At 36.1% G+C, this 14,278-nt stretch overlaps 2 protein-coding genes across 2 annotated transcripts; one reads left to right on the top strand and one right to left on the bottom strand.

Moving 5' to 3' along the window:
• Positions 1-279: 279 nt before the first annotated feature.
• Positions 280-1,154, top strand: LOC129723317 (uncharacterized). Its single transcript, XM_055677470.1, has 2 exons — positions 280-445; positions 516-1,154. Exons 1-2 carry the CDS (start codon positions 425-427, stop codon positions 1,020-1,022), a joined length of 528 nt encoding a protein of 175 aa, XP_055533445.1. The 5' UTR covers positions 280-424; the 3' UTR covers positions 1,023-1,154.
• Positions 1,127-1,717, bottom strand: LOC129723318 (U6 snRNA-associated Sm-like protein LSm5). Its single transcript, XM_055677471.1, has 3 exons — positions 1,528-1,717; positions 1,279-1,475; positions 1,127-1,219 (listed from the first exon to the last, which is right to left on the bottom strand). The coding sequence occupies exons 1-3, from the start codon at positions 1,571-1,573 to the stop codon at positions 1,184-1,186; spliced, it is 279 nt and encodes a 92-aa protein (XP_055533446.1). The 5' UTR covers positions 1,574-1,717; the 3' UTR covers positions 1,127-1,183.
• Between the last annotated feature and the right edge of the window lie 12,561 nt (positions 1,718-14,278).

Genomic DNA, 14,278 nt, shown 5'->3' with positions numbered 1-14,278 from the left:
TCTAGTAACCAACATACTCGAGATCAAATTATTAGTTTCAATATTTAGCGCCAGTTAATTAAATTAGATAAGCACAATTTTGCATAAATCTGACAATTTTGAATCGCAGTTGTTTTAAAAATTTCTACATAAACGCCTATCAGCACTACGACGTAGGTCACCAGATCAGTGCTGATTGGGATAGCGCTAATTGACATGCCAAATAGTGATCAACGATCGGCGATTGAATGATTAATACCGTTCGCAACGCTTTTCTGCGAACACTTTGAACGTTTTAAGGTCGGTGCCAGGCACTTCACAAGGTGGTTCGATTTTTTGGTTGCCTCTCGGAATCTTGATCGTACAGAATAAACAGTTCAGTCTACCCGTGCTGCGTGAGCAGATCAGTTGCCAAGTGTCCTGTGTTCGCAGCAGTATTGACGAAATGTTTGCACTCTTACTCATGGTGAGTCATTGTCTGTTTTCATCTGTAAACTACTATCATATGTTACCAAACAATGGTTGTTTTTTCGTAGATCATAGCGGTGCTAAGTGCCAGTTACAGTGCCCCAACAGGAAATGATACTGGTGACACACTTGCCAACATTGAACGTTCTCTTGAGACAAGCAGAAACATACACACAGCTATTCAACCGTTTGATCTATCCTCGCTACAATCGATTACATTTTCCCCCAATCATCATCAGTTGGCAGTGCAGAATTTATCTACTGTGTTCAATAATGGGTCTGTCGAAATAGTAAAAGTAACCGTTACTCCAGACAATGCTACTACTGAAGCGTCTACGAAAACCGATAAGCTAAAGCTTTCTACTGTAACTGAGGTAAACACTAGTTCCGCTACTGTGTCTACCGCTAGTACAGCCACAGTAACTGTAACTCCAACTACAAATATTGGTAGCATCAATTTTTCTACTACAAAAAGCAACCTCGATGTTATCGTACTGAATGGTTCTGGAGAAGATATTGCAGTAAAAATCAATGAAGTCGCAGCCGATCCAGTGATTTTATCTGTTGTAGTTTAAGTAATAGCTTGTCTAAAGTAACTAATTCCACTGAGACAGTTTTAAATTTCTGCAATAAACTGATTGGTTTAGTGATATTTTCTCTTAAAACATAACAAAATATGTCTGCTTAACCACATTGTTTTAATAAATTGTTGAGTCTAAAAAATACTTGCTTATTTTTAAGTAGTTTCTGTTAGCTCTCCTCCAGGCACCAACTAAAACAAAAATATTTTAAAAAAACAAATTGCCAAAAGGCCAACATTGCTCAACTCACCATGGTTATGTTGTTCCCATTTAGTAGAATCTGATCTAACTTTGTAATTCGTCGCCCTTCCGGGGTATTTTCGTATTCTGTAACGTCCTCCAGCAGCATGTTGACAAAATCGTCAAATCCCAGCAGCGTTCCGACAATTTCTTTATCATTCTTCATTATAATGTGTATTCTAGAACCGATACATTTATCCACCAACTCTGTGTGAAGCTAACAATAGTAATTTAGAAAAACAAGAGAAATAGTAATTACCGAGAGGTAGAAGAGTCGATTGGTTGGAAATTGTTGTTTGGGCCATTTTTAATCACTGAAACCTTGATTGAATAGATTGAATATCTACATAAAACGTAAGTTGGGCCGTTTTCACACGTTCCTGCTAACCGGCTGTAAACGTTTTCCGCGTATTTACGTTGGTTCGTTTACAATAAATTTTTTGTTAGTATTTGACGTTTCTTTTTGCACGCTTATATCAGTTAACACAAAAATGCGTGTGATTCGTTGTCCTTTTCGATGTTTAAAATTAAACATCGAAAACGACAGGAGCGTGTAAAAATTAGGGCTACCTTTGTATTTTGAAAAACTAACGAATAAAAAATATAGCGTTTCCATTTTTGATTTGAATTAAACCAAAACATCGTATCAAGAAGACTGGGAACTCTGCCTGAGATTGATCGACAGTTTTGGCAGCGCAGTCTTTCGAGTAAAAGTGTAACTGACGCATGCTAGTGTGTATGCTGGCGATGCGAATGCAAGCTGAACCCACATGTTGGACTACCACATACGCCCACTCTATTTTCGGAGCGATGCAAACTTCCACCTTTGATAGATGGAGTGAGCTGTTTGATTTGACGCTTGTCATTTGTATGGGATCGATCTAGAGATGCCAGTCTTCTTGATATGATGTTTTTGATTAAACTTTGCATACGTTTGGCTTAGCAAACTGCGTATTATTCACAGGCAGAGAAATGTTTCAGAATCATTACTAATTTCCTAAAAGGGTGTATGCATTTTGGTATAGGTTATCATTTCAAAGCAGAGCAAGATCGTCGAATATCGACCATTTTTGATTTGAATGAAACTTTGCACACGTATTTGGCTTAGCAAACTGAGCATTTTTCACAGGTGGAGAGATTTTTTACACCCATGAGTTACATTCTAAAAGGGCGTATGCCTTTTGGCATAGGTTTTATTCGAAGCGTTGTAGCCCAGAAACCGTTGGTTGTATAGAAAAACTGTCTAAGAATGAGTTGTAGGGAATTAAAAATGCACCATCAAAAATATACACTGTACAAAAAAAAATTTTTTTGACCAGAAAAAATTAAAAATAAACATCAAATTTCAATTTAAAAAAGAAGAGTTGAATTTTTTTTTATTTTTTTTAAAGAAGCTTGACGTTAATACGCAACTTTTAAAAAAAGTCCAGGATGGAGAAATGAAAAATATTTTTTTTATGGTGGATTAATTTTTTTATAAAAATTCTAATTCAAACATTTTTCAAAATATTTGTATTCTGCTGACTTTAAAAAATGCAGATAGTCATTTTGAATCAAAAAGCTCTCGGTAGTAAACATTCTAAAGGCATCGGGTTTCGAGTTATTTTTAGTTTAAGCTCGAAAAATTATTAATATTTCGAAAAATACACGTTTTTCTTAATTTGTCCATGGTTCTCCAGCAAAAACCATACGTTCATTGGAATGCTCGATCAAAAATATACAATTCATTCTTTGACAACAAAGCGATTGGATGAATAACTCAAGCGCTAAACCTTAGCCTACCTACACGTTCCCCCTTGCCGAATGTTTTATAAAAAAAAAATATGTTTGTCGTGCAACACTACCTACTTGTTTACTAATAATAACTGTTTGTAAAGTACGCAACCAATAACTACTGCACTCACAATATTTTTCACGTTATGATTACCGGAAAAGTTATGTGAATATTTTCCACTGTCATTTTCACGTAGATTTTACGTGATTGTCATTTGAGTTCATCATGATCTGTTGAGATGATTTATCCTGTGAATATTATTCAGTAGACATATGCGTTTCATGTGATTTTCACGTAGAATTTAACTACCGGCAAAGTGAAAAGCATTTGATTAACGAATAGCTACTACGTTTTATAAAACGTATTAATTTCGATTGTGGTTTCCCAAATTCTTAAGAGAGAAATTAGATTTCAGAATTTTTTGAAATATGTTGCTAGATAAATCGCACGGGCATGCAAAATTTCCAATTCGAAAATGGATTGAACGACATTAAAACTGACAAATATTAAGACATTCACTGTCTATAATTACTGTTAGCTGCTACTGTTTATGTTCAGGTAGCTCCTGGATCTTTGAACTGAATCTGTGCTAAATCTGTAAGCTAAAGATTCCATGTCGAATTCTTATGGTTTTTCTAAATCACACTCGTTGGCAAGCCATCGATGAAATTAATTTTATGTTCAGAGACCGAATTACACAACAGCTTCGCCATTTTGATTCTTGTATATTTTCGCGCAGAGAGAGTTCATTCTGTTTGACGTTGCCAAGTTCACGTAGATACTACGTGATAAAACATAGTATGCATGTGATTTTCACGTAGATGTTATGTTTGTCACATAAATCATGAAAAATGACAGAAAATGAATAAGTACAGGAATATTTCACGTAACAATAACGTGAAAAATATTTTGAGTGTATAATATCTGTTTTCGTATATAAATACGATTGCACTACTCCAGATGTGTTAGTAACAGTTTGCATTTTGTGAAGATGAATAAAGTGAAAATGGAATAGACCTTTTTACGTACGAATGTGCTAGTGCCACTGGTTGGGGAAAATATTTATAAATAGCTGTTTTGTTTGCAATGCTATGTTTTTAGCAGCTGGACAAAAATTCAGTTGAACACTCATTATATGTTTCAAACTTGTTTCTGAATAAATTTTCTCATTCGTGATCAGAATTCGGAAGAAGGCGCTAAATATAATCGACCAAAAATGGTGATAAAAGTCGAAGTAACGAGATGCGATTATTTACAGGTTAGAAGAAACAAAAGCAACTTTACACGGGTTTACACGTTTACTAGTGTGCGTAGGTGAAAAGTCACTCATCTCTATACACCAAGCCCAAATGCTGTAAACCCTTTCCTGATCATCAAGCTTACGCAAATTAAACGAAAACGTTATTGCAAAATTGAAAATATTGAACAGTCAAGCTCATTTTAATACGTCTTTATCAATTTGTGATTCGTGTAGTTATTGGAATGATAGTCAAGCCATCATTCATCCCTTCGTTGTTTACTATTCAGAATCTGGAACACTTAAGAATATCAGCTTCATCATAATATCGGAAGTACTCCATCATGATACTGTTGTGGTTCAGGTGTTCATTGCCAAACTAATGAGTTTTTTGAAAACAACAATAGAGTTGAAAAAAGCGATATTAATGTCTGATGGAGCTGCCTCACAATATAAAAATAGAAAAAACTTTGCAAGTCTTTGCAAGTTCAAAACAAAATATAACGACGATGCAGAGTGGCATTTTTTTGCGACTTCTCATGGTAAAGGCCTATGCGATGCGATTGGTGGCATATTAAAAAGAATGGCAGGAAATACAAGTTTAGCTAAAGAACATGAACATCCCATTACAAGCGCAAAAGAATTGTATGATTGGTCTAATCAGAAAAGTAATAAAAATTCATCAAAAATGTCATTTAGTTGGGTATTATATGAAAAATATGAACAAGGAGTAACAGAATGAAGCAATATTTTCAAAAAATCTATAATAAAAGCTGCCACTCAAAAGTATTACTCTTTTGTTCCGATTTCAGAAAATAAGATACAAACGAAGCTGTTTTCAAAAGATGACGAGTCATTTACTTATGATGTATATAAAATATAAGGTGAAACTAGTTCTGTAAAGTATCTATGTCATAAAAAAATATGTTCCTTAGTTAATAAAACTCGAAAATAAATATTTGATTTTTATATATATTTATTTATATCACTTAAAACATTTAACTCTTTTCTTGAGAACCGTTCGCCCAATCGTTTTGTTGTCAAAGAATGAATTGTATATTTTTGATCACGCATTCCAATGAACGTATGGTTTTTGCTGGAGAACCATGGACAAATGAAGAAAAACGTGTATTTTCCGAAATATTAATAATTTTTTGAGCTTAAATTAAAAATAACTCGAAAACCGATGCCTTTAGAATGTTTACTACCAAGAGCTTTTTGGTTCAAAATGACTATTTGCATCTTTTAAAATCATCAGAATACAAATATTTTGAAAAATGTTTGAATTAGAATTTTCATAAAAAAATAATCTACCATAAAAATATTAATTTTCATTTCTCCATCCTGGACTTTTTTTTAAAAGTTGCATATTAACGTCAAGTTTCTTAAAAAAAAAAAAATTCAACTCTTTTTTTTTAAATTGAAATTTAATGTTTATTTTCAATTTTTTTTGGTCAAAAAATGTTTTTTGTACAGTGTATATTTTTTATGATGCATTTTCGATTCGCTACAACTTATTCTCAGACAGGTTTTCTATACAACCTGGGCTACAATGCTTCGAATAAAACCTATGCCAAAAGGCATACGCCCTTTTAGAATGTAACTCATGGGTGTGAAAAATCTCTCCACCAGTGAAAAATGCTCAGTTTGCTAAGCCAAATACGTGTGCAAAGTTTCATTCAAATCAAAAATTGCCGATTAAATTTTCGCGTATTTTCAGGCGATTTGAAAGGATTTTGCCCAGCTTTCAAAGCACAGACCATTTTACGAACTGACAGGTGTCACGGATCCTGCTGATATTGATATTGCTTTTACGTGCGTTATGTCAGCGGTTCCGAGTTTTCTGTCAAAATTTCATTCATGAATTGAGTTCAGAAAAGTCTCGTAAAATGGTCTATTGTATTCAGAAAATTTTGATTGTAAATAAAAACTGTCTGAGAGAAAGAATTGTAGGGAAGAAATGCAGCCATGTAAAAAAAGTATACACGGTTAGTTTTTTTTTCAATATGCAAAAATTTCTAAATGAATAATAAATTTTGATTCACAAAAAATAGCAGAATCTTTTCTTATTTTTCTTTAGGAAACTGAATTTATAGCAAAACTGTTAAAGTAGAAAACGGAAATGGTCATAGTATGCTAAGTAATAATAATGTCAGTAGTTTAGAAAGAAATATAGCACATTCGTATTTGTTCATTCGTTCAACCAAGACGTATTCACTTGTATATAACTATAGGTTCTCGGTCCAGTACGACGTTGAAAATGGCGAATTCGAATCCCGGAATCGAGAGACTGGTTGGCAGAGAAAATTGGAGTACTTGGAAATTCGCCGTACAACCCTATCTCGAAGTTGAAGATCTTTGGAAAGCCATCGAGCCTAAGAAAAATGAAGATGGAAGTTTGGAAGCGGTGAATCCTGTCAAGGACAAGAAGGCCAGAGGAAAGATTATCTTGTTCCTGGAACCGGCAAATTTCTATCATGGACGTGACGCAAAAACAGCTCGGGAAGTTTGGACGAAGCTCAACAACGCGTTCGAGGAAGGTGGCCTGACTCGGGACGTTGGTCTGCTTTACAAGCTGATTCGGACTGACCTAGAATCGGGCGGAACTATGGAAGCCTACGCGAACAGGATGATATCGACGTGCCACCAGTTAAACGAAGTTGGATTCACGATCCCGGAACGGTTTGTAGGTGTTCTTTTGTTAGCTGGACTTCATGAGCGATATCAACCCATGGTCATGGGGGGATTCTATAAAAACAATTCTGCTGCAGGAAGAGCTGTTGCCAAGCGAAAAAACAGCATTCGTTGCTAGAGGTAAGTTCAAAGCCAAACCGGAATTCGCCCATGGTAACGGAAGAAGCAAAAACAAAAGCTCGGCACAGTCTAAAGGCCCGCAATGTAGAAAATGCAGCAAGTTCGGTCACATCGCAAAGCTCTGTCCGGAGAGTTCTGGAACCGTCAGCAAAAAGGCAGATGCCTTTTGCATGGTACTATCGACAATTCGAAGCCAGGAGAAGAACCAGTGGTATTTAGATTCGGGGGCGACCAGACATGACGTGGGATCCGGAACTGCTGGAGGACCTACGAACCGAAAATGGAGTTGTTGTTGCTGCAAACAAGGAAACGATGAAAATTGAAGCTTGTGGTAAGGCAACTCTTCATCCAGAGTGTCAGAAAAATGGAGCTGAGATTCCAGTACACGATGTGCAATTCATCCCTCATCTTTCGACAAACCTTCTGTCGCTGGTGCAGATTGTGAAAAAAGGATCAACAGCAGAAGTGGAATTTATCGCACTTGCTGAAGCAGCACAAGAAGCTTTATGGTTGAAATTTCTAGATATGGTAGCAGACCTCATGACGAAACCATTGCAGCGCGTTAGACTGGAAAAACTAGCAAAACTAATTGGGTTAACCATTACCGTTTAGGAGGAGTGTTAGAGTAGAAAACAGAAATGGCCATAGTATGCTAAGTATTATTAATGTCAGTAGTTTAGAAAAAAATATAGCTCATTCGTATTTGTTCATTCGTTCAACCAAGACTTATTCACTTGTATATAACAATAAAAATAATTATATTCCGATGATATTAACCCTCTCCTGCTCACAAGGTTTATCATTAAAATTTATAGCTTCACGAGAAACTTCAAGCTGAACACTTTGTAGACTAACTAACATTACTGTTAACTGTAGTATTTTGAAGAAAACGCCCAGTGATGCTCTGAGACAGCATATACAAGTTTTTGGAACAATCGTAAGCACAACAAACTATTTTATGTCAAGATATGATGATTATAATTCTTGGTGCTCTAGAGTCACCATGAGCGGGAAAGGGTTAAATGACAATAAAATATTCTAAATCAACAAGCTTACGATAATTTACTTCGCGAGTTCATAATAATTTACTTCGTGAATTCATTCAAGATCATGTTGAGAAAGTTAGAAAATAAACATTGAACCATACACACAGAGAACAGACTAACAGGCGACGAACAAACAGTTTGAAAAAAAGTGTGTAAAATTGTGCACGAAATATTCTCCGAACTAAACCTTTCGTCATGCTAAATGGTAAAGTAAAGTGTGATGTCGCTAAACAACCTGTATGTTTATCAGTGTATGCACTTTTCACTTTTTTCCTGTTGGGGGGTTTTTTGGACCACTGCATCCGTTTATTTGAACTATTGTGGTACGCCCCGGTTTACTGTTCATGCTTGTCTACCAGTAATTGAGGAAGTGATAGACGGCGAGCTATAGCGAGATAGGTGCCAATCGGGAATAACTTGTTTTATGAAACTAGTTACCCTGACTGGCGGCGCAGACTAGATTTCCTTGGGTTCTAGGAAGCTCTTATTGAAGTACTGTATTCTGCGTCTAATTAGTGCTCCGCAACAGAACTCTCTTACAGTTCAGTCACGCACACTAAATTCGGGTTGGTTGCCGCATAAATGACTCTTGCCTAACTCTACCGGGGTTAAGAAAAGTCTTTTTTGAGTTCCTCGGTACGGGAAATCAAGTATTTAATTTGTAAGTAAGATACTATCCGTAAACAAATCTTGCAACCCGCGAAGGAATAAATTAACTTTAAAGTCAACTTTACCAAAACAATGGTCGCAGTGGTCCAAATCTTACAAAAAAAAACATTAAAGTCAGCGAAAGAAAAAAAAATGCGCAGTATTGGCAGGCATTTTGACAGCACTTAGTTGGCCTCATTTCCCACTCGACTTACACGGTGTAAAGTGCACCAATACATGCACAACTGGAAAGGTCTATTGCAGAGCAAATGTTCCGAGGATTCGCTTTTTGAGTTGCAGAAGCGACAAATATCATCTTGGGTGAAACTAATTTTCTGAAGATGATGTTTGCTCGGACACTCATTCACTGGCCTAATATGTAAATATGCTGAGATCGTTCTTATTGAGACTCAGCAACTTTCGGACAATTTTTGTGTTTGGTGTTATGAATCTTTTTGATTGGTTAAGGGATTTCACTGCCTTCCAATTAGCTCTCTCGTTGTTCCCATTTCTTTAGCTCAGCCTTCAGGACACAGTCTGAGATACCACGAAACGGTTTTGAACCAATGGAGGTTGATTGGGAACCAAATCTGGCGAGTTCATCTGCAACTTCATTGCGCTCTATTCCGCAGTGACCAGCAATCCAGTAATCCATCACACTTTATTTCGCCATTCTGCATGACGAGGGGTGTAATTCGGGGGGTATATTTTTGCGCACACAAACTTTTTTACACACTTTTTATCGTTTGCTTGTTTGCATTAAATAAAAAAAGTTGAATTTTCTCTCCAAATTCATTTTCCTCGAAAATTTGAAAATTATTTCAAAACTTTTGGTATGAAGGCCTGGATGGAGAAATGGAAAATAAATTTTTACTTAAAAGTTAAAGTTGAAAGTTTTCCAAATTTCATTTATACAGAAAAAACTAAATTAATCCACCTAGCGGTCAGACCCAGCCTTTCTCATTCGAACTTATTATTTGTAAAACTAGATTTACATGAACGCTTCAATCCAATAAATGTGTGTTCACTTTTTGGGTTCTAAAATATTGATGTTGTAATTTAAGTATAAAAAATGAAATTTGACGTAATGTAAATGTTCAAGCAATAGCGAAATAAAAGAAATGACTCTTAATTTCGAACAATTCAATTACGAGCGATACCGGGAACATTCAAATGGTACGATACCACATTTAAATTATATTGAGGCCACATATAGGGGTACTGGGGGTAAGCCCGGCACTGAGGGTAAGACTGCACCCTAAGATTTTACTAGAAAACGCTAACTAACTGTGTTTTGGAATATGTGGTGAAGTGTTGGTATTTAATATTTTAGACATTTTAAGACACATCGAAGCCACCATGAAACGTCAAAGGTCAAAATAATAGACAAAACATACGCTACTGCAGCAAATGCTTAAACGGATGTAATTTTTCGTGAGTGGAACGTAAGCTTTTATTCATTTGGAAAGACTAAAATAATTTTTCGTTGCTCTACAATTTATTGCCTGTATTGTTAGCAATCACAGGAATTCGATCTGAAGTAAATTGAAGCCATAAATTTGTAGAAATAATCTTTTTAAACAAATGTGTGCTGTCGGGGTAACAGCGTCACCCAGTGAGTGAGGTAAGCCCGACATGGTCTGAGGCTAGTTTGATGTTACTGACACATATTTCTCATCTATAACCGATGTCTTGCTGATAAATAAATTATTTAATTGACTTAGAACCATGCACTCAAGCTCCTCTGTGATTTTTGAATGATTACAAGGGTTATTAGAGGTTGAAAAGCATATCTCGCCAAACATGTGAAAAGGGCCCATGTGCCATATGTAAACAAGCCAAATTTTCTCGTTTTTTGATCAATACAAGCGAAATCTGCTCTTACCAAAAAGATTTATTGATAAAAGAATTCACTCTTTATCAAAAAATCTTATTTGTACGAGTAGAATAAGCTTGTATTCATTGAAAAACGTGAAATTGTGGCTTGTTTACATATGGCACATGGGCCCTTTTCACATGTTTAGCGAGATATTTGAAATATGCTCCGGTGTGCTCAATGTGATCCTGGCTTCGATGAAACTAGTTAATAATATGATTTGAAGTGCCACATGATAGGCTTGCCGAGTATCAAATTCTTTAATTGATTATACATAATGTTCACCGGAACTTGTTCCGGCAATCTCCCCAGAACCAGCTAACCGACAACAACCAAATTCAACAGTAACATACAGAAATGTAAGATTTCTCATTCGGTGTTTTCCGAATTCCAATTGGTTCAGTTAATTCGAGTAAATTCATGAACAAACTTAGGTGCCGATGTTACCCCCAAGGGGTGCCGCTTTCACCCGCACTGATTGCTAAACGTCGTTTTTACCTTAGTTTCAAAACTTCACTATTCCTTGTAAAATAACAGTTTTCAAGTACTGAAAACCTTCATATCTTGTAGAAAACAATATGGGCAATGATTTTGTGAAAGAAATATAACAATATTCGCCATCAAGTGCTACTGAAGAATCATTTCCCTTAGGGGGCCGGGCTAACCCCCAGTACCCCTATTGATCAAAGCAGGTTTAGTTTTAAATAGCCTTTGAATTTCTTTTCTTTCCATAACTTTTGAACCACATATCAAATTGTTATGAAGTTTGTTATTTGTAAGTTTGAGAGATTACTCGTTCGTATGACACTAGTTATGTTCAAATAAGTCGTGTAATCTTTGAGATAATAGAATTTCGTTGTTTTATTAACAATTTAATACATAACGGTTGCTTAAGTTCGATTATAATCAAATGAAATGGGAACGTATAGGGCAGCCAAACTTTGAAACCACGTGTTTGATCATAATTCATCAGTTAACCCTTATCCAGCCCGTTCATCTGATAATGCTATTGATCAAAACGGTTGTGTACTTTCTGAGATAGTGAAGTTTCGTGATTTTCACAATTCGGTACATTACAGACGAAGTTAAGATTGTTGAATTTAGTCCAGCAATTTTTGGGAAAACGAGTGAATTTGAAAAGTTACCGGAACATGTTTCTTTTCACATTTTTTGAACCACGTGTTTAATCACTATAAAATTCATCAATTAACCTTTAACTAGCCTGTTCATTTGATACCAATATTGTTCAAATCGGTTGTGTACTTACTGAGATAATGAAGTTTTGTGATTTTCATATTTTGATACATTGCAGACAAAGTAACAGACCGATTGCATTGAAATTCAATAGGGTGTTATGAGGCAGCTAGACCTTTCATTTGACACTGAAATCGGTTCAGCCATCCCTGAGAAAAGTGAGTGAGTTTAAGTAGTCTTCGGAATATGTTTCTTTTCATAGCTGGATTTCACATTTTTAAACATAACAGGCAAAGTAATAGTCCGATTGCAAAAAAAAATCAATAGGGTCTAATGAGGCAACAAGACCTTCCAAATGACACTGATTTTGTGGAAATCGGTTCAGCCATCTCTGAGAAACATGAGTGAGATTAAACACTCTCCAGAACACGTTTTTTTAGATAACTTTTGAACCACACGTTCAATCTTCATGAAACTCAAAAGTTAAGGGTTTTTTAAGTAGCTCGTTCATTTAAAACTTATTTTGTTAAAATCGGTTGTGTAGTTTCTGAGATAATGATGTTTCGTGATTTTTACATTTTTAAACATAACCTCTAAACTAAAAATCCGATTGCAATGAAATTCATAGGGTCTTATGGGGCAACTAGACCTCTCATTTGCAATTAATTTCATGAAGATCGGTCCAGCCATCTCTGAGGAAATCGAGTGAGATTGGGAGAGCGTTACATACACACACACATACACACATACACACACACATACAGAAAATGCTCAGCTCGTCAAACTAAGTCGATTGATATACGAGATTCGACCCTTTGGAGCACTTTTATACCTTTGGTTTTTCCAGTGATTGCTATACCTTTCTAGGAGAAAGGCAGAAAGAATGAATTGTGGTATTGTGGTACTTTTCAATTAATTTCTGTTTGCTGCTGGAGAATCACAAATCAGCGTATATTCATAAAAAAGCTGAAAATTTTCAAACTCAAGCTAAAAATATATCAAAAAAGGATGCATTTAAAGTTTTTACTAGCAAGAGCCTCATTACTATTAAAAATCGGCGTGAAATGTCATGTGAAATGAGTGTCAGAGCGGTAGTGCACAATGCTTCGGTTTAACGCCGAAGATTTCCATCGATAAATATCATGTTTATGAAAACGCGATGTGTAGCTTTCAAAGAACCGCGTCGGTAGAAGTGCGCTTGCTTCCTCGAAGGTACTCGGGATTGGTAATAGACGAATAGTTGGATGCTATGAGTGGCAGTTGCTTTTTCACGCGCGACGTAAGCATACTTTAACGATCGTAAGGATGTGGCCGGTGCCGTTATGGATCCAAACAAAACGGCAGTTACTGAATTGTTGTACACTGGAGATGGCAAACTAATCCCAAGTAGTCATAAACGCGGTTCCTTGTGCAACTTCACTAGCTCAACTAGTGATTGGGATAGTGTTTCTAATCAGTTTTACAATCTGAAAAATAAAAACAAGTGCTGTCAGAGAGAAAAATAGTAAACAAATTGATATACTCATGTTTATATTTCACCTTACAGATATAGAGTATTTCTCCTCAATGCACCGGCGGCTCCAGAGGCTGCGTTAAATAGGTTTACTACCCTATGTAGTCTGTTTGATAACGTTAGAATGAAGCACTAGATAACACGACCATGTTTAAAAGATTTTAAGTCAGACAAAGCACTGTACCTCACATAGCACAAATCGATCATGGCCACAAATGTGACCATAGTGGAAATGATGGTAGGATAACAAAAACCTGGAAAATCATGGAATGTCAGAGAATTTGCTTAATGCTGAAAAATACCAGGGAAATTAGTGTCATATTTCAGGGAAAATCAGGGAGTAAGTTTAGAAGAATTTTTTGCCATCCTGTAATAGGTATCGCACGAGACAATTCGACCAGAGGAAGTAAAGGACCTTGCAGTGAACAAACATGCATCTACTGAAGAACCCACTGAAGAATTTGAAAATAAAAACAACAGGGAACCTTTGAGAGAGATGAACGAGCGGCTGAGTGTGAACCCAGCCAACAACATCTCCTATATCTATAAATGCGAATGTCTGTCTGTCTGTCTGTTCCCTATAGACTCAAAAACTACTGGACCGATTACCGTGAAAATTTGTTCATAGGGGTTTGCGAGCACGGGGAGTAATCCTAAAATATTAGTTTTGTTCTATCTCATAAGCGTAGGCAAAGGGGGGGTGAATTTGTGTTTCATGAACGAGAAAACCTCTACGATAACCGTGCAAACATATACACAGATGTTTTTGAGTCTAAGATATATTCTTGCGTCGTTACTGTCCGACGACTTTTTTGTTTCTCAGAGGCGTTGTAAGGATGAGAGGGCGGAGGGGGTTAACATGTCAACCTTTGATGATTTTGAAACTGCTGAACCCATCAGTATTAAAT

Source organism: Wyeomyia smithii, chromosome 2 (genome assembly GCF_029784165.1).
Source record: "Wyeomyia smithii strain HCP4-BCI-WySm-NY-G18 chromosome 2, ASM2978416v1, whole genome shotgun sequence".
Classification (NCBI taxonomy): Eukaryota; Metazoa; Arthropoda; class Insecta; order Diptera; family Culicidae; genus Wyeomyia; species Wyeomyia smithii.
The sequence above is the reverse complement of the archived record's forward strand: the minus strand, read 5'-3'. Positions and strand labels throughout refer to the sequence as shown.

Bases quoted from the DNA above. Each gene is read 5' to 3' on its own strand.
- LOC129723317 (XM_055677470.1), top strand. From the start codon at position 425: ATGTTTGCACTCTTACTCATG. The intron at 446-515 runs GTGAGTCATTGT...GTTTTTTCGTAG, and splicing joins TGTTTGCACTCTTACTCATG to ATCATAGCGGTGCTAAGTGC.
- LOC129723318 (XM_055677471.1), bottom strand. From the start codon at position 1,573: ATGGCCCAAACAACAATTTCCAACCAATCGACTCTTCTACCTCTCG. The intron at 1,476-1,527 runs GTAATTACTATT...AGCTTCACACAG, and splicing joins ATCGACTCTTCTACCTCTCG to AGTTGGTGGATAAATGTATC. The intron at 1,220-1,278 runs GTGAGTTGAGCA...TTTTTGTTTTAG, and splicing joins ATGGGAACAACATAACCATG to TTGGTGCCTGGAGGAGAGCT.